Source organism: Poeciliopsis prolifica, unplaced genomic scaffold, assembly GCF_027474105.1.
Source record: "Poeciliopsis prolifica strain line A6 unplaced genomic scaffold, Auburn_PproV2 SCAFFOLD001, whole genome shotgun sequence".
Taxonomy (NCBI): domain Eukaryota; kingdom Metazoa; phylum Chordata; class Actinopteri; order Cyprinodontiformes; family Poeciliidae; genus Poeciliopsis; species Poeciliopsis prolifica.
In genome coordinates, this window is record NW_026562376.1 from 11,649,333 (window position 1) to 11,669,505 (window position 20,173).

General features: G+C 37.4%; 1 protein-coding gene across 1 annotated transcript; it reads left to right on the plus strand.

The window, feature by feature from the left end:
• The first annotated feature begins 1,411 nt into the window (after window positions 1–1,411).
• On the plus strand, window positions 1,412–11,972 carry si:dkey-234i14.6 (uncharacterized). The gene is made up of 5 exons (XM_055036020.1): window positions 1,412–2,338; window positions 6,648–6,824; window positions 8,563–8,772; window positions 10,180–10,393; window positions 11,022–11,972. Exons 1-5 carry the CDS (start codon window positions 1,853–1,855, stop codon window positions 11,198–11,200), a joined length of 1,266 nt encoding a protein of 421 aa, XP_054891995.1. The 5' UTR covers window positions 1,412–1,852; the 3' UTR covers window positions 11,201–11,972.
• The last annotated feature ends 8,201 nt before the right edge of the window (window positions 11,973–20,173 follow it).

Below are 20,173 nucleotides of genomic sequence, written 5' to 3' on the forward strand. Positions count from 1 at the left end.
AATCTAAAATGTATTAGCAGAGCTTACAGGTCAGAGAAACAGTTAAAAGTCAATGAAAGTCACTAGAGAGAAACCAGATTTAAAAAAAGAAAAAATAACCATGATTAACATTTTAATGTGTGAATTTGGGTATTTCTTAATGAGGCCCACACAAGGGTTGTCCACAGAAATGTCTAAGTACCTATGTGGATGAATACGGATATAAGAAGTAAAGCAAATATATAAGAGATGGTGCATTAACCGCAGTGTGTCAATATTCTTAACAGCCACACCTCAAGGGAAAAGAAAAATCTCTTCATACAAATTTGGCCTCGTCTTTTGATTAGCTATCACCATGGTGACATGTCTTCATTGTTGCAGCTTCTTGAAATAAGAGGAGAGGAAAGTGAAGGTAAATGAAAAGGGAAAACGGTGCTAAGGCTGCAGGCAGGCTTAGCTGCTGACAATGATTAACGAGGATGGAATGAAATGGGAATCTATATGACGCAGATGGATCCAGGAGAAATGAAAGGAGGGCGAGATGTTTGTCCAGGCATGTCACCATAGTTATCAACATGTCCTCTTTATTATTCATTCAGCAGTAATTTGAGACTAACTCAGAGAACACTAAAAATTCATAAATAGCAAAAAGCTGAAATATGGTTGAGGACGCTGTCTTTTTGTGTACTAAAGTTACAGCGAATATAAAATGCTTTTTCATCACAGTTTAAAAGAATTATAAACAAGAGATGAAAAGCTTGACAAGAATTATAGTGCATCATGAAAGTATTCACAGCGTTTCACTTTTCCCCACATTTTCCCATGTTACTGCCTTATTTCCAATTGTCTGAAATAAATCTCTTTCCTCAAAATTCTTCGCACAAAGTGTAAAACAACTAGACGAAAAAAGAAAGTCCGGAGATTATTAGAAACATCATGTTTGGAGGTACTGGCATCGCCATGCCAATACCATTTCTACAATGAAGCATGGTGGTGGAAGTATCATGCTATGGGGTTGTTTTGGAGAAGCAGGAAGTGGCAGATTAGTTAGGATAGAAGGAAAGACGAATACAGAGTGTTCCAATTGTGAAGATATTTCTGGAATAGCCAACACAACCCCCTCAAAATCAGATCATTTTGAGAACTTTCACAAGGTAGAATGTGCAGATGTTCAGTACGTCACATTCTAAAGCAGCCACCACAAAGGCAAAATGCTGAAATCATAAAATGTCAGATTAGCTTATGGGTGTAGCCTACTTATACAGCCAGGTTACAGGAACATAGGTTTTATTGGACTTGCCTCAAAGATTTGTATGTCTTTTTGCATAGCTACACAGGATATATGTAACACAAAAGACAGATAAGATTTGGTTTAAGTCAAACATTTAAGGCATTCTAACTTTTTTTTCTTTTCTTTTTTTTAGGTTCACAGTAAGTGCATGTGTCAGAGAAAGAGAGCCCGACCCGGGCTCTCCTGTTTTAGTAACAAATCAATAATTTCCCACAGAATAAAGTCAGAGCGCACCATTCAGTGTCATGTGCGTCTCCACGGCCTGGTTTAAGTTCCCTTTCTAAAGACCGAACACCTTCAGGAAAAAAAAGGAGAAAAAAAAATTGTTTTCTTGCTGACGCTCCCTGGACGCGCACCTTAATGCCTGGGAGAGAGAAAGGGAGCGAGGCAGACGGGGGAAGTCATGCTGCACAGCTGAGAGGAGGTCTGTGTTAGAGCCGCGGCCGCTCGGGTTGTGTGTGTGCACAGATGCAAAGTCATCTCTTCTCCAGCAATGAATGCCTTCATGTGGACGGCCGGTTAGTCGTCTGAAAATACCTGGAAGCCCGACAGTCAGACCTCCCGTCTCTCCCTCCCTGCGATATGGACGGGTTGCAGCCAGAAAACGCCGGAGTTGGTGGGATCCGGGAAACCGCCGAGGAAAAGTACGGAGCTCTCGCCTTCGACACGGCTCTTAGCACTTTGGTGGTAGTGGCTCTGTACGTGGTGGTGAAAGTCAGCCTCGACGGCTTCAGGCAATGGCGTGCACGGATCTCGGTGCTCATCGTGGGCTCCGGTCCCGTCGGGCTGACGGCGGCGCTGGTCGCTGTCCGCTCCGGGAAGGTGCTGAAGCTGACCGTGCTGGACGAGCGGTACCGGACCGCGCTTCTCTGCCGGCCCCAGCAGATCGCCCTGGATCCTCGCAGTGTGAAGTTTCTGCTGGGACTCGGAGTGGACTTTGATAACATGGAGGGCTGCTGGCACAACGAGCACTTCTTCACGAGAATAGGCGTGTTTCAGGAGTATCTGCTGAGCATCCTGGAGCAGAAGAAGCAGAAGGTGGAGATCAAAGTGCAGCTGGGAACTAAGGTTGATTTTTTTACATTTATTTTTTTATAGTTAGACAGAAGCATGCGCAAAACCAATGCGATTTAAGTAAAATAATATTGAGAAAAAATATATAAACTCCACTGTAAAATGAGTTTGAGTGATTTAAATGTTTGACAAAAGCATTTGCTGATTAACGTTCACTAAAAGTTACATTATTTAAATATAGTTTGTATTCGTCCAAATTTTAATTAAAGTTTAAGATTCAGAATTATTCTCATAACCATTGGCAATAGCTATGGTTCCAGCAGGGAATGGTAGGGCTGCTACTGGGTGTTCAGGTCTAAATATATCACTTGAAGAAATTTAAGTCATAAAACATATAGACCCCCCTTTACCCCCTGCCCCACCCCCAAAAAAATGGTGTCGGCTTCAACATTAATTTTAATTTGTATCTTCAGCCTGTTTACTGACACTACAAAATGCTACAGTCAGATTTCCAAGTATAAAGAGTTAATTTCAGTGAAGACATATAATAGATAAGAAACTAATTTGTTTTTCTAATAATAGAGAGAAAAATCTGATTAACAATAAAAATAGAATATAGGTGAATTAATTAACTGCATTTTAAAAACTGATTGGAATTTAACCAATTGTTCCTCAAACATGTATAAATAATACACATATATATTAACTAAAATGTAAAGAAAAAACAAATTAAACAAATGGCTACATAAGCTTCATTGCCTAAATTCTTTTTTTTCCATCCTTGTGTTAGCTTATGTTAAAATTCACCAATATAGTCCTCCTGGAAATATTCACTAAGTCAGTTGTGCTTTACTTTGTCAGCAACAAAACTTAAGTGATTCTTCCTCCATTCAGGCTCTCAGTGATAGTAGCGTCCTCAGGCTCTTGATCCAGGCAGAACAAAGCTGATGTCGACGTAAATCCCTCTACAACTCTGACATGTTTTCTGACAACTTCTTTTTAGCTTGTAAGTTGTCATCGTAAACTTTGTCTTTCAATTGATCAGTTTCTCAAATTCACAGCCAACAAAACCAGGGCCTGAGCAAATCTCTTTCTTGCACTCCACTGTAATCCTAAACTGAAAGAATCCACTCAGATGAAATCACGTGTTATATAAACTCACCTAAAAACAACCCTTTTCAACATTTAGTAGGTCATTTGAAAAGCAAATAACAGAATTAGCTTGAACAAGTCTCCACCCCGACACTTTACAGCATCAAACAAGTGGATTTTGAATGTAATCCTGTTTTGATTCCAAAGGATTTATTTTCCAACAGAAGATTATTTTCTCGTGCATCCAAGTCAAATTGCTCAGTATGTTCTGGCTGCAGAAATTACGGCATTTTTCAGCTCTGCTTCAGCTTTCAATACAGTATTATGATGACATAACAAGACACTTACAGCTGCAGCTCAGGTAGCCAACTGAGATAAAAACTGTTGGAGAAGCTGTCATTGCTAAGAGTGGACAACAATTATTGTGAGTGCAGCGACTATTTTTGGCCTGCCTTAAAATAACCTCCATTTATGACTATGGTTAAAACAGTATTTAGACCCCTACATTTTTCACAAGAAAGCTTACAACAACTTTAGAGAATTTTTATTGGGATTTTATGTGATGGACAAGCAAAAAGCAGAGTTTAATTGCAAAGTGGAAAGAAAGGGATCAATAATTTCCAAAGTTATTTACAAATACAAAACAAAATAGTGTGGCATCTATTTCTATTCGTACCTTTTTACTCTAATACACCTCAAGTTATCTAAAGAGTTGCATGTGTGTGATTCATACAATAATCTCAGTATAAAGTCCAATGTTCTGTGAAGATCTTAAATGTTTGTTAGAGAAACAGAAAAAAAACAGGATCATGAAAACCAAGGAAAACACTGGCTACCATGATATAGTACATTATACCATGTTCTGAACATTTCATAATGTATAATCATGAAAGCATAAAGTATAAAGTATAGCTTACATGCTACAGAGTATATTTAAGTGAATTAAGACAATGAATGTTCTAAGACATGTTGCAGCTGGAGCACCTGTAGGGAAATGTAGGAGGCTGGAAGAATTGACAGGACAGCTATTAGCTCTGCTCCCCATGAAATTGGTTCTTTATGAAATGATGGTTAAGAACAAAGTGATTGTTAAAAACCCAGATGTCTCATTGAAATATGTGGAAAAAAGGGTCTGGCCAGGTGAGACTGAAATAGAAAGGAATCTGGTACATCTAAACCTCTGTGCTTTCTGGAGAGCTCTTTCTGCACTTCATTCTGAATACATCATCCCCTTCATCCTCATGTGATGTATCCCGAAAGACTCTGAAGGTTTTGGTTGCAACCTTCCACAATCTGAAGGGGTCAAAGGAGTACGAAAACCTTTTGAAGGCATTGTACTTTAGTAGTACATTTTGAATCTTCCATTTGACATGTTTCCAGTGCACCTTATTTTAACTTGGTATTTACTATCTGTCTTTTTTTATTGTCCTTTTATTGTCCTGTTTTGTTTTTGAATGTGTCCAAAAACAAAAAAAAGCATAATCCTGCTGAATCTTAGTTTTCTGTCTGGCTTTGGCCTGTAGATTTTCCTTTTTATTTCAGTGTTTGCTCTCATCCCTTTCTTGTGACTCAGTGACCTTTGGAAGATGGAGGACAAGGTCAGCAGGGCTTTTGTCCACAGCAATCTGCGGCTTCTTTCAGAGCTACTGCCAGCCCGGCCATTTCGTCTTGATTAGACAAGACAGTGGGCTTGATGACAGATACTTTTACTCTCCCAGCGAATGCTTCAAAGGTCTGAGAATATGTTGGGGGCTGGGGTCTTTTAAATTACATGTTCAATGTGGTCTAAACAGATTAGACATAGATCTCTTTGGATGTAGGCTATTAAAGTCCCTCCACAACCTTTTTATTCTCTCTCCCAGCCTGGCTGGCTGTCCTCCAACTTGATTTGGCTGCCTCTTTTTTCTCCTTAACACAGGCAAGAAGCTGGTGAGAGGTTGCAAACATTCACCAGAGAAAATTAATAAATCTCTCAGTTCAAAGGACGTTCTGTTTTTAGGACAAGCTCAACCAATATGTCTCGTATAAATAGCTTTCACTGATATATTAAATTAAAATCCACTTGCTTCCTCCTGCAGATGAACAGATAGCACAACAAGCGAAGTCATATCCGTTAGACAAGCTAAGGCGGAGGAAATGTAAACAAACCACCAGACACAGTATAAATATCACTTATAATGCATAGAAACGGAAAGTACATTTTCAGTAAGTAAAATATTGATTTATGTGTGTAATTTTAACACGCTACATTCTATATTACACAATAATTTTTCAGTGTGATCTAATTGTTTGTTCCCATAAATGGGTGATGTTATCCAGAATCTTGGCATCAGATCTATCTTAAGATCTAATTGGTTTGTTTCTGGAAAAAACATTTGCTTTCCGCTTACAATGCTGTGAAAACATTGTTTACAAAATCCTTGTTTTTGCTTTTTTTTTCTACACTACAATGTTTTATATATATATATATATATATATATATATATATATATATATATATATATATATATATATATATATATATATAAACAATTGCATAACTACATTAAGATAAGCTGAGTGAATGTAAAACACAATTTATTTAATTGCAATTTAATAAATTGTCTTTAAAAAGAGCCCAGTTTGGACTTTTTGTATATAACTGTGGGGAATTTACAGATACCTTTTCTACTAGAATTGCTTTGACTCAGCCACGTTGTTTAAGGATCTTTGCGTTTTGGGTTTTTATTTTAATAATTTCTTTGCTGTTACTTTCAGAGAACTTGCCTTGTCAACTTATTCTCATCTTCTGCTATTTATGCATTTTAGGTTATGTTTGTTTCCTTTATGGTTATAGTGCAAAAGGATTTCCCTTTTGCTTCTGTGCCACCTGTGTTCATCTCATCTCCTTTTCTCCTCCCCTTCAGCCGGCTAGCTGCAGGTGTAACTCATTTCCTGTTTGCCTGACCTGCAGCGAGTGTCATTGTCTACCTCCTGGTCTTTGTATATATTGTTTTCTGGTTTCATTGTTCTCCATGTTTGATTAATTTCTTTTATTTGACTTTTTTTCTGAAAACATGTTTATTTTACTTCAAATGTTACAGGATACATACATTCTTAATTTTATTTTATTTTTTCCAAAATGCTGAGGTTTTCTTTTCTGATATTAGAATTTGTTTGATATTAGATATGTAAATTTGAAACAACAACAAAAAATTCTTGAGAAATTTTTAAGGAGACAGATGGACCATTAGTTGATTTGTGAAAAATATTCTTCCTTTCTGTGTTTTAGTTCACGGAAGAATACCTGCAGCGGATTCCGCACAATGACTGGCCTCGAGTCATCGTTGTGGCTGATGGATCGTGCGGAGACTCCTGCTCTGTCCTAGGAATCAGCTCTGACTACATTGTGGAGTCCTGCCACGCCTATGGAGCAAATGCTACCATAGAAAGATCAGACCAGAGACAGGTCAGTAGCCACACTCCGGTTTTTGTTTTTCATAGACATCCATCAGTTTATCCATCTCCTGATTTCAGCTTTTCCAATATCAAGTGGCAGAATGAACTGACCTGTTACAAATTGGTTAAATGTTCAAACCCAACAACAGTGAAGCATGGGAAACTATGAAAACATAGGGATTATCTTTGAAATTAAAGCAATGAAAACCACAACATAAGCAGGAAATTGCCTTAACCCCCTCTGCCTCCACCACAATGTTAATGGAAACCATTAAATTCTAATAAAAACATCACAATGATGATTTTTACAAAGAAAATTGTATGCGTGCTCCCCTTGCATGCGTGCATTTTACCACATGCACTATGAACCAATAAATATTATGTTCTTGTTTTTGTCAGTAATGAACCCTGCTACAAAGAAGGCAGCTTTATTTGCCTTCCTCGCATGAACGATCTATCCAAACAATGGAACTGGAATTTGTGGCATGCAGCATCGGTGCTAATCTGAAATACATCTAAAGATCGACATTTTTGCCCAGTTCTTTTTGCAAATTACCTCCAGCTTTTCGTCATATTAGATTGAGAGTTTCTGTGAACATCAATTTTTGAATCTTATCGATTCTCAATTGGATTCAGATCCAGATGAGAATCCAATTGAGAAAGCAATTCTAAAGCAGGATCTGAATCAGTAGTGTGCAAACTGTTCTGTCTCGTGGGCCAAAAAAATAAATCACAAAACTAAAATTACAAAAAAGAAAAGCATCCAGTTTGCAAATCTTTTGGGTCAGTTTGGAAAAAATAGAGAAAAACTTTAGTCCATTGCCAGAAATGACAAGATTTGGGTGACTTGCTCTTAAAAAAAAAAAAAAAAAAAAAAAATCCACAACCTGTAAAAGCAGACACAGGGTCAGTGTGACCCCACTGGACCACACACAAAGTAAAAAAATGTGGGATTAAATTACCCTGTATCTTAAGACTTGGGCGAGTTTTAGATATGAAGCAAGTAATGTGGAAGTATTGTGAAGGTAATCCAACAACCAAACATTATGTATGTTAAAGAGGAAGGAAAAGAATAACAATTAGGAGTTCAACAAGAGTTATCCATCTGAATCATCAAATGACTGATGTCAATGAAAGCTAATTGTTCAAATTATTTTTCAGTTAATAATAGATCATCCACAGTGACAACAGGAGAGTAAGATTATTATCATTGAAAAAATAAACAGGTTCAGGTCAAACGCTCCAGGCTAAAATGTGACTAACACGCAAACACAAGCAAGTGTCTCTTGTTGTTTTTATGTAACCATAACCATTCATATCACGTCCGCCTGACTGGCTGTGTGGCTGCCTTTTATTGGCCACTGTTCTCTCTGGCTGCTTCCTGTAGTGATTGAATTGTCCTCCCAGGATATGACCTGGTCCTCCTTACTGTCCATTCCCCCATTGCCACCTTGTTCCCACTGCTCTCCCTCTCCATCTCCAATGGCTGCTCTAAAAGCTGCTTTATGCCTCTTACTGTTTAATGTCACTGAAAAGAAAATTTATCAATTTTCTCTTGAGGAAAAATGAGAAGCTACAAGTTTGAACTGCTGAATAAAAAGTGAGCTATTTTTAATCTCATCTGAAGTGACAGCAGGCCTGCAGACAGAGGTGATGATTTTCTATGTGTTTGTATTGCTGGGACTGCAGTTTATGGGCTTGATTTGATATGAATAAGATTAATTAATTACCCGTTTTATTACCTGTAGGTGCCCACACCTGAGATACGTGCACACAACCTCTATTTTGACCTGTCTGCGTATGGAGTGGAGGCTCTCCGAGAGCACAAAAACCCCACAGCCAAGTCTGCCTTCCACCTGAAGATATATGGCACCTTCAGAAACCGCTACATGGCCCTCGCCTGTCCCACTTCTGACACCAAAATGGTTCGCTACCTCAGACAGACTGCAAACTCCTCGGTAAGACTTCTGTTTCTGTATGCTGTTGTAAAGACATAGTACGGCATTTAAGATTTATTCTCAGCTTTTTTTAAACATTTTTTTTATGAAGAAATGTACTTTGATTCACTTGTGTGATTGAGTCTCGGTATTCTGTTTACATGGGTTATTATGTGTATTTATCTCGCAAAAAGAGCTTGATATACTGTAGTTGAATAAGCAGAGAAGAATGTTCCGAGTTGGTACACCTACATTACTGTGAGGCTTTTTGTTTTTCTTTAAAGCCACTTGATTGTCCAGTCAAGGTCCCTTGATCATGCATAGCCTGCAGCTACGGCACACAGAGCAGTGGTAGTTCACTCAGGTACATATCAAGACCGACCATGGAGCTCTTGTTGCTATGTGGGTGGCCATTCAGATGCACTGTTACTTGGTAACAGTTGGCTTTGTAAGTATGGGTTGAAGAAGAGCAGAGTTGAACAGAGAAAATGGAGAGAAGAGCGACTTGCCATTCAAAACGCACAGATGATGTGGAGATGACTCAAAGGCACAGTCACCAGACACGCTTACCCTTCTTTAATAAAAATAAAGAGGGTGACTAACGGTCAGACCAGCTGCTCACTAATGACTGAGCATCAGCGAGGGTTAAAAGCTATGACACGGCAAAAGATCTGTCTGTCTGCTGATCTGGAGCAAGAAGAAAACAGCAGTCATCTTAGAGAAGAAATTATTTAACTCCAGTAATGGCTGGATGCATATTCACCCAATATACTGAGCCTACCATTTAACATTGAAGTAATCAGTTTGGTAAGAAAATGCCAAAGTACAGGATGTTTGTCTTCCACAGTTGGTGATGCAACAAGGATATCTCTGATTTTTTTTGTCTTCTTTTGTCATATTTAAACTTAAAATGTCTACACAATCATGATAAAAATAAATAAATCTAATACAGTATTTTTTTAAGTTTTAAGATGTTGTCTTGTGAACGATTCTTAGCAATGAATTCAAAGTGTAGCAAAGTTGACTTTTGGGACGTTTTGGGACTTCCAAGTGGAAGTTTCCAAATGTATATATATTGTTAATTAAAATGTTCCCTGAGATTTTTTGTGTGTGTTTTGTAGATTTATTTAAATGTATTAATTGAACATAAGGACAATTCACGCATTAATGAACAACTTCACAGCATTTATAAATACTTCAGACCGTCCCTTAAGGGTAATTTCAATTATGCAAATTTAAATTTAAATGTTAAATAATTTTTACCTTTCTGTCACATTTGAAAAGAGTTTTCAGCTCTAAGTAATCTCCAAATATATCACTATAAAATATGGGTTATTAAGATTCTGCCAAAGGCCCCATGCAACAATTTTTATGTTTTCAAAGAATAAGTCTTAATATATTTATTACTGTCTTTATTTTATTGGTCAGATCATGAAGACCATTTTCCATGAATCTTTCAATGCCTACAAGACAGACATTGAACCTCGTCTCAGCGATGTGACGCTCCACCACATGCAGTGCAGCCGCCGACTCTTTGAGATACAGTTGTCACACAGACGCATCAGCGCCGCCTACATAGAAGGAGAAAACGTTGCCGTCATTGTGGAGGGCGAAGCGGCACGCGTCCTCAACTTCGACACAGGTAAAAGCATTTTGCTTTAATTCATCCTCTAGAGATGCTCTATTATTCTACATTCACACTTTCATGTCTTTTTGCTTTTACAAAAATATTTATCCACAAATAAACTATAGATAAGTATAATTATCACATATTTATTGTTTATTGATGCGTCTCCGTCTTTAACATTATGGTTTTTTATCTTTTAATTTAGCTGTACTTTTATTTGTAAGCCTTTTTGCAGATCTTTTGTTTAAATCGTACCTGCCCATCACTTCTGCTCTTAATGAATAACAAAAGACAGAAGAAAAGACAAACCTGAATTGAAACTGCATAAATGAATAATGGAAATTGAAGGCTAAATTGGTTGTTTTAAAACAAATACGTTTTCTAAAATTCAGATATATGGTTTATTATGAGTTTTACTTTTTTAAATAAATAAAATTTTGCTTGGTTATGACAGATGTTTTGTTTTCAGGCCTTTACAAATACATTTATTTTTGATCATTGGAGATATGCTCCTCCACATTGTGTAGAATTTAAATATTTCTCTGCCAACTCATCACTTCTTTACCCAAATATGTGTTGAGATAAATCAGCTGTCTTAATGTCTGCAATTTATACTTTCAAATCTCTCTGATTCATCCTCCAGGGTTTGGGGTTAATCTGGGAATGCGAGGCCTTGAGTCAGTGGGGACCTTCATTTATCGGACGGCCACTGCTGTGGACCAGAATGACATTTTAGAGGCGCTGTCAGCTAAGATGCAGTACTCCAAACAGGTGGCAGAGACCTTCAAGCAGACAGGTCTGACTGAGTCAATGTATGAATGAGGAGGCAGAAGATCCTGCTGTGTACTAAGTGCCACCCAGTGGACAGAAGTGGATCAGAACATGAAGACTAGGCCTGAAGCCTACACAGTGTTAATCATTTCATTTCAGACTGTGCTTAAAGAAACTGATCAGACAAATAATTGAGAAAATTGGTAACTGTTTTCTGATTTACAGGCAACATATGAAGTTGATGAAAATGGGAAATGCTAAAATTATATTCAGGAAACCAAGGACAATCATAAAGCTGCAACAAAATATTTTTCTGTGGTCTGTATAGAAAAGATGTTCTGCTCTAAAATTGTTGAAATTAACTGAAGCTACACCACTGCGGATTATTTTCCTCTATTTTCCCTCCTTTAATTAGACGATCCATTGACTTGATTTCCAGTGAATTGACAGTTGTGCACAAGAGCTGCTGGAGAATAACAGATTGTGTTGACGCATCTGAGCTGAGAGTGGGAAATGTTGGGGCTATAATTAACAATGATATAAAAAACAAAAAACATATGCTAGATCAGATGATGTAAGGCAGCAGCTGTTCCACTCGGGGTTTTCATTGCCTCCTTTGTATCTGTATTTTTGGCTGCTGATAAGGTGACATCATTTGAAATAATATCTTTTTTTCCTTGTACATTTTTTTATATGGACAGAGACAATGTGGCCATATTGTGATTTTGTTTTGTGCATATTTTCATCCTGATGATGTGAAATGTCTCAGTGATGATGATGATGTAGTTGAAGTGCCAATAAAACTGATTAACTCATGCAGTGACAGTGGATTAAATGCTGCTTCTATCTTTTTTGTCCTTAAAATAGAAATCAGATGGTTCCAGTAGGAAACCATGTATGTATAATTATGATGCATGATGTGAAAAAGTGATCCATAATGGATATTCATTCAACTTTTACCTAGAGATGTTCTAGAACACAAGGGCATTCTGAAAAACATATTACAATTCATTATAAAGCATGAAAGTTTTTAGAATAGACATCACATTTAAAACAAGAATAACTAAGGAAATATCCATACTCACCATTTTCATGTTTTCTCAAGCTTCCTTTATTTCATGTTATGATTGGACTGTGGCTCAATGGGTTCTGTTCCAGTTTCATCCTGTCACATGTTGATGTTCCCTGGGGAAACACACTTAACTTCTACTGATCTCCGTATGTGTGTGTGAATGTGAAAGTGGCGTAAACTGCTTTAAATTGTCAATTTGACCAGAAAGGTTTTATAAAAAATCACTCTGTAAAACCTGCAAATGAAATGTTAAAATACAAATGCATGTGTTTTATCTTGCACAACACATCACCCCCTACCTATACTTAAATTGAAAAGGAACAGGAAGTTCTTTCTATGTTTATTTTATGAAAAGAAGCAGAACAAACAAAAGGGTTAAAAAGCCCTGCTCTCCAAATTGCAGTCCTTTATTCCACTTACTTCTGTTTTCACAGGAAATTTACAAATGAGCATGAACAAAAATGTTTGGTATTTATGGATAAGATAGGTTTAAAGGCTTCCAAGGCAGATGGATTCTTTCAAAATTCAACAGATTAATATTTAATACTATACGAAAAGTTAAAACTAAAGGATGAACAGTGATTAAGAAATTTATGTTCATAGCTAAATTGTAAAATAAAACATTTGGTTAATTTCTGTCTTTTTACATTAATGTTTCAGATTAAATCACAGTTTCATCTTCCATCAAGTTCATGTTTTTCTGTCTGAAGAGAAAAACATGAACTTTCTTTGTTCTTCTCTCTAATATGTTTAGAACATTAAATGATACAAGTATTAAGTTGCAATTATTGAAAGTTCCTGTACTTTAATTTATTGAATAGAAGGAGTCTGTTTTTCTTTCCTCAGCAAAAATGTTCACCAGCGCTGAAGAAGAAGGCGATGCAATTTTGGTTTGGGGAATAATGATGACAGCGTAATTTAAGGGAATCTTGCATTACCAACTCATGTGTCTATAGGTGATTGCAAACCCACAAGCTGGTGGGAAAATTGTGGTGTAAAGTATTATTTGGTTATTAATGTGATGCCAATAATTTTAAATAGAAATTCTTCAAAACTATTGCAAGGTCGTGATCTAGTAAGTTAATTTGTTGCTTCAGCATTCTGTCCTGAAACAATTGTTTGTTAGATTGGAAAGCTGGAAATGTAAGAAATTTAAAGAATGCTACACAATTTTTCTCTTCAGATGATTTGTACTGATCACAATGGCACCATATAAATACAACAATTCATTATTAATTAGTGACAATAAAAGTTATTTCTTACAAATTTTGGCTTTTTAAAATCATTTTACATATGCACTAAACCTGGAATTTGGTCCAGAAAAAGAGAAACACTTTTCATGTTTGTATATTGTATAATCACAGGAGGGTTTTTCATTTGCTACTTTCTAGAATAAAATAAAGCATGCTCGGGTTGAAGTTGATATTGCATAAAATGAGGATTATTCATTTTAATTTTGTTCAGTGATTGTATCATTATATTTTAAAGACACTCTGTAAATAATAGAGGTTTAAATACTGAAACCTGCTGAGATTCATTAGAACTCTCTGACAATAAATTTAACCGAACAGACAACTCCAGATCTTCTCCTCAGATCTGTTTCCTCCGACTAATTAAAAACATCTGGCTTGGCCAACCCAAGGTCAATAGTCTGGACCTCTGAACTTGCCCCGGCTGTAGTGTGAGGCCCTTCATTAGATTAAAAACAATAATGATAAAATCTTTTATCTTTGCATAATTAAAGCTAGGGTGAAAGACAACTCAATCAATGATGTGGAGCGACAAGTTCGTAAATGAATTAGATCTGCCAATGAGGGACTTCGCATCGATCAATTACAAATGTTAAGCAGGAAGTGGCAGAAAAGTGAGATGCATGTAACTCTTCAAAAATGATAATTCAAAATACATACTTATACATAGGTTTGACTAAAACTTATTTTCTGTCTTTGACTTGTTGAAAAACACACAAAACAAAATGCAGCAGGTTTAAAACAAGCGCTACGTTTAAGTTGGAAGTTGTGTGGTAAATAGACTTAATTTAATAGCATCAAATAACCACAGGGGGGCAGTGTTGCCCTTCAAAAAAATCCTTAAAGTTCACTGAAAGTCTGGGGGGAAAAAGTGGCAAAATGTTAATTCATTTCAAAATGTAATTATTTTTTATCAAAACTTTTTTTTCTGATTTCCATTTAGATTTTGTGTCACACAGAAAAGAGCTTCCAAACTTTATCCTGATATTACAATCCCCAGAACAATTAATGTTTCACAAGATGCCATAACATAAGTTTTCATCTTCTGTTCTGCGGATTATTTTTGTGTTTCTTGAAGGGAGAAAAAAAGAAAGGAGAAAGTTTTCTCTTGGAATGGTGCATCTTCTTTAGAGGCGATGGGAAAGGATGTGAGTACAAGCGAGTATTGATAAGCCTTCAGCTGCTTTCTGACACTCCGACAGGAAGTCACTGTCACATTACTCAGATATCGGCATCTTGTCCGATTGCACAGAGAGCTTCTTATGTTTGCTGCCAGCACAAATACACACCAAGTCATGTCCATACACACACACACACACACATGCACACAAGGAGACTAGAGAGTGCATGGAGACAGAGGCACTGAGAAAGAAATGTTAAGCAGCACCTCCATAATTTGTTGAAAAATGCACTCTTCTTACCGAATTACAAATCTTCACTTTACTCTGTATTTGTACAAGCTCAGCGTTGTGGGCTGAATCCGCAGCTGGATGTCGACCTGACTAAATCGTCTGCTGAACAATTATCAGTTCCCCTATCAGTTCTGCTCCTATCTGTCCCATCACACTCACAGCCAATTTCCCCAAACTGTCAAAGCTAATAATTGGGCCTCTCTGTCAGGAAGGAAATCAGGCCCGCTGTTTTAACTAAAACACACATCCCTCATCCCACTCCTCCCCCCAAACCCCATTCTTCCGCTTCCCGATCCCCCTCTCCCTCCCTGCCTTCCCACTCCTTGCTCTCCTAATACAGTGGAAATCTGTTCTCCTGATAGAACACAGCAACCTCCTCTTCCACCTTGTCTTCATCCTTTCCTCATCAGTCTGTGTGTTTGTGTGTGCAAGGGGTGTACGCCGTGTGACAGTGGTTGCCTCAGGGCCAGGTTTCTGTTGACAGGGACGAGGATCTCTGATTTGAGGGGAGCCGTCACACCAGCGAGTGCAGCTGCCTCCCCGAGTGACACCTCCCTGTTAGTGGGGGAGATGTGGACACGTGTGTCTGTGTGTGTTTTGGCAGTGTTGATGGCAGGCTTGAAGGACTGACTGGCTGCCTACAGTGTTCGGGACAAACAGGGGAAAGTTTCCCTGATGAGCTGACAGGCTCTCATGTTGAACACCGAGCTGGCTCTCTGGCTGGATGTTTTTTTGGGGGAAAGTGCAGAAAAGGTGAAGGCAAGACAGAAGAGGAGTGAAAACACGGGCCAAGCAGGTCTGGAGAATGGGAAAAAAAAAAAAAAAAGAGCAAAATGGCACGCGAGTCCTAATGTGTCTTGCCTGTGAGTCTGTGTGTGGTTTGTGTGTCTCCAGAGTCTGGGCTGTGTAGATCACCATTCCACCTTATCTAATTTCATTAATGTGATCCCCTGTCCATCCGCTGACGGCTTAATAGCCATTATTTGTGGGTCCCTTCAAATAAAGGCCCGGCAGTAAATTGCAGTCTGTGGAAATCGAGATATAAACGCCACCCTGCATTACTGTATAATATCTTTCCCTTTAATTAACTGAAAGCCATGCTGACATTTATTGGATTGCAAGTTACTTGTTAATGGCAATAAATTGCGAAACAAAAAAAAGAATCATTGCTTATTTTACATCAATAATTTGTGGACCTTTTGCTAATGATTATTCATTACTTGCCTATGGGGACTTCTTTGTTTGGTAAGCTAAAGTGAATGAAGAATATAAAGATTTAAGTGGGCAGTGACTGCTTGGTATAGCACTTGGTAAGGTGTGCTAAAGGCTTTAACTCTGTCCCTTCATGCAGGATTTTGTGTGGAATGAATTTGATGTGATTCATTGTTCAGAGATAATCACTGGGGTCAAAGGAATGGTAATTACACAGTGATATTCTAAATGTTTTACATAATTAAAGGTTAGAAATGTAAACATGAATTCAAGGTGATGATGCAAGGCTGAGTAATTTTTTATTTTTTTATTGGACTTAAGTGCTCTTGTTTCCAAGCTATCTAAGTATTAGTCAAATCCCAAGTCCAGCTCTATCAAAAATCTTCTCTTGTAATTATGTTCAAAATGCCTTTTCGATTATAATATATAATTTTTTAGACCATAGCTGTGATATGAAAGAAAAAGAAGAAGAAACATTATTTTATAAGTGCTTTGACATAAAAATATGAAATGTATGATTTGGATTTGATTTCTGCTTTCTAATGTCAATATTTGTCTAATCATCTTCTGCTGCAGTTAAAACTAAAAGTCTTTTGGGGCGTGTTTCAGCTTTGAGACTGACATTGTTTGTCAATTTTCATTTGCAAAATGATTCAAGTTCAGTCCGATTAGAAGAAACAAAAACTTTCAATTCTTGGCACAGAAAATCAGCTGGAGTCAGGTCCAGAAATTGACCAGGACATTCGCTCATTCATATATGATTTATTCTGAACCACTTCATTGCATCTCTGTGTTTACGATTGTTTTCCTACTGGAACCTCCAGCCCCGTCTAAAGACTTTTCCTTCAGAATTGCCCTGAACTGAGCTCATCTCACCTTTTATATCATCTCCAATCAGTTTTCCTGTCTCTGCATGATGTTGCTGCATCCCCACAGCATGACACTGCCTCTACAAAATGCCACTGTGGGGAGGGCGCGTCTCAGGTAACGTGAAGTGTTAGTTTTCTGCCACTCAAAGCGTTTTTTATGTGGGCCAGAAACTGTATTTCTGAAGCAACCAGAGTGGGAGCTGTCAGCAAGACGTTTGGAAATAATAGAGTTTTTCTTCAATACTAAATGTTTAAGATCTACAGTGAGTTAACATTTTAGGTGTAACTGATTTATCTGAATGAACATCACCACATAATACAGCTTAGATAAAAATATCTAACTATTTGCAGGACCCATACTGTTATGGCAATTTGATAAAATTCTGATCATTTGCAGTGTAAAAGTATCAATTAATTAATCTTTTGCCATTTCTTTTTTTTTAATCTTCTTTAGCTATTACTATTTTCATTCATATTCAGAGCAGAAGAAGCTGTTTTACTTCAGTTAAAAACAGGAGAAAGTAAAAAAGAGCAGCAATAATAATTTCAAAAGCATAAATTCTAGAGTTCTGGTGTTAAAACTAAGATTGTTTCTAAAAACTAAATGAATCTCCATTTAATAGTCTGTATAAAAGGTCTCATATCATGGAAATAAAACTAAATAAGGAATGTTTAAAAAATTTATTCCTGACAAATATGAAGTCAGAACTTAAAGTCCAAGTACATTAAGCTAAAACTGAATTAAATAATAATCATTCAAAGAAAATTCCTTGTGGTGAACTGACCATCTTCCACTGTATGCATCCGTCACTCTGCAGCTACCAGCTTGCTCTTTGGGGGAACATATTCCCTGTCATGGCGGGCACCTGTCAGAGGGGACTGGTGGCTCTCATCAGGCGATGCTACATACTTAGTGCTGGCGTTGATGTGGCGTGGAGAGAATGGAGATCTGACAGCCCTGCCACAAAAATCAGACCCTTCAGATGTCGGGTAAAGGGATTTGCTCCACTACCAGCCCCCCTTTAGCCCTTTTTGCACACACATACGCAGCTGCACACACAAAGTCAAAAAGAGCAGTCGGTCAGAGTGTATGCATACAGCTAGGCCCTGTCAGCGCAGATCTAGATGATGAGAGGCCGCATGTAGGGAATGATTCGGGAGAAAGGAAATCAAAAGTGGAATGGTGGGAGGAGGACTTGCTCAGCTTACGTGATGTTACACGAGCTGAAGAGCTATCTCACGCTCGGCCCAGTGACCCCTCTGACCCTCTGGGGCTCTTGCTCCACGGTAACCCTTCCACGTGGCTGTCCTGCCCCTGGGTATTTGCTCTGTGTATCTTTCTTCTTCGTCATCTGTTGTCTCCCGGTTGCTCATGTGACCAGAGGAAGACTCTCAGAGAGACATCGCTCTCCAGCGATATCACGCCGTGTCCCTCACACAGTTGTCTAAAATGCTTCTTACTCATCCCTTCTGATGCCTCCCATCAACCTGCGAATGAGCAACTTTGACAGCGGGGGAGTGGGAGACAGAGAGAATGAGGGGAGGGAGGAAGAACGAGGGCATTAGAAAGACCTGTTTATTTTGCAAGTCTGACAGAAAACTCCCTGAAATGCTGAGTGGGGATCACATTGAGTAACAGACTGTGACTTTTTAGGGGAGAAACAACCTGCTTTGGTAAACTTGGAATGACTTTGGAATTATCTGGGCTCCTCTCATATTGTGGAACATCAGAAGAGAAATGCACTTCAGCAGTTCACAGTTGCCGGATAAAGCAATACAGCGAGCATCTGAAATGACAGGTCCCTCTCCAAATGTCCGCAGTTCAAAATGTCATCTGTGTTTCTCTTTGTCTCATTTCCATCTCCACAGCTCTGTGTTTTATGTAGTTAGACACTCCTGGGAAAAATAAACCTTTCAGATGGTTCACAAAATATGTATTGGCAGCCCACTAAAGTATTTGGCAGAGCCAGAAAATACAAAAAGTGTTTTTAGAATTTAATGTAATTCTGTTTAATTTTAGATAATTGTGTATTAAATGTAATTTAACAGATTGTATATATCAACTATGGTGTAACTAATAATTAAAAAAACTGTCAAACTGAGAAAGTTACTATGTGTTTATTTTCTTATTGTGCAAGTTCTTTCCATAAGTGTACTGCAATTAGATTATCTCTAAGGCACAATGTTATAGTTTCATTCTGTGTAATTAAATATGTGTGTATGATTGAGTGTCACTGTTTATGTTTATTTCACCATAGTCTATACATGTGTTAACAAGTTGTTCACTCATATAAAATGCAAACTTTCTTAGATGATTATTGTTTTTGTTCAGATTTAATAGTTTTTGTTTTTATGTTGTCAATTTTTAAAAAAAATTAATTTATGGATTGACCGAGATTGACAACTCTGATAACTCCTGATAAATGATAACTGATAACTCTGAATATCACTGAGAAGACAAGATTGAATCTCATCTTAACGTCACAATGTGGTTGAAGAATGATGGATAGAAAGACGTCCAGATATGGATGTCTGTTACTGTCTAGTTGTCGATGAAAATCATTTAGATTTGATAAAATAAATGACTCATTTTAAACATTTGGAAAGGACAGAAGTCATATTTCAACAAATGTATCCCAGGTCAATAAAGACGAGGACTGCCTGACTTAAAGTAGACATCTGAAATCGCAAAGGATTCACACTAAATGTCCTCAAAACAGTTTGAAAAACATTCACGTTGCAAGAAAGGATTTTTGAAGAAAATAGATTTAATTAGTCTGTGTTTTTATTTTTAAGCTAAAAAATTCTCACTAATCAAGATAAAAAATAATAATTTTAAAGATTGTGATATTTTTACAATTAATAAAGCCGGAAAGAGTTTCATAAAAACGACTGCTTCTCATATTTTATGTCTCCTTTAATCCAAAACTAAACAGAAAAAAGAGCATGCTGTTAGAGCTTTGAGAAAATAGATTATTGAATATTTGTGTCTTGAATTGTGAATCAACCAATTGCAAGAAAAATAGCTATTGTGATTTATCTATACTGTTATCGATGCAGTCTGTGTCTGACACGTAGCAGTAATAGCAGACTTTTGGACTCGTCATTTACCTAGTAGTACCTTGTATTCCTCCAGTTATGGGTGCACAGTGTATAAGAAAAATAAAAGATTCAAAGTTTAATTGATTAGTTTAAAAACTGCCTTTATC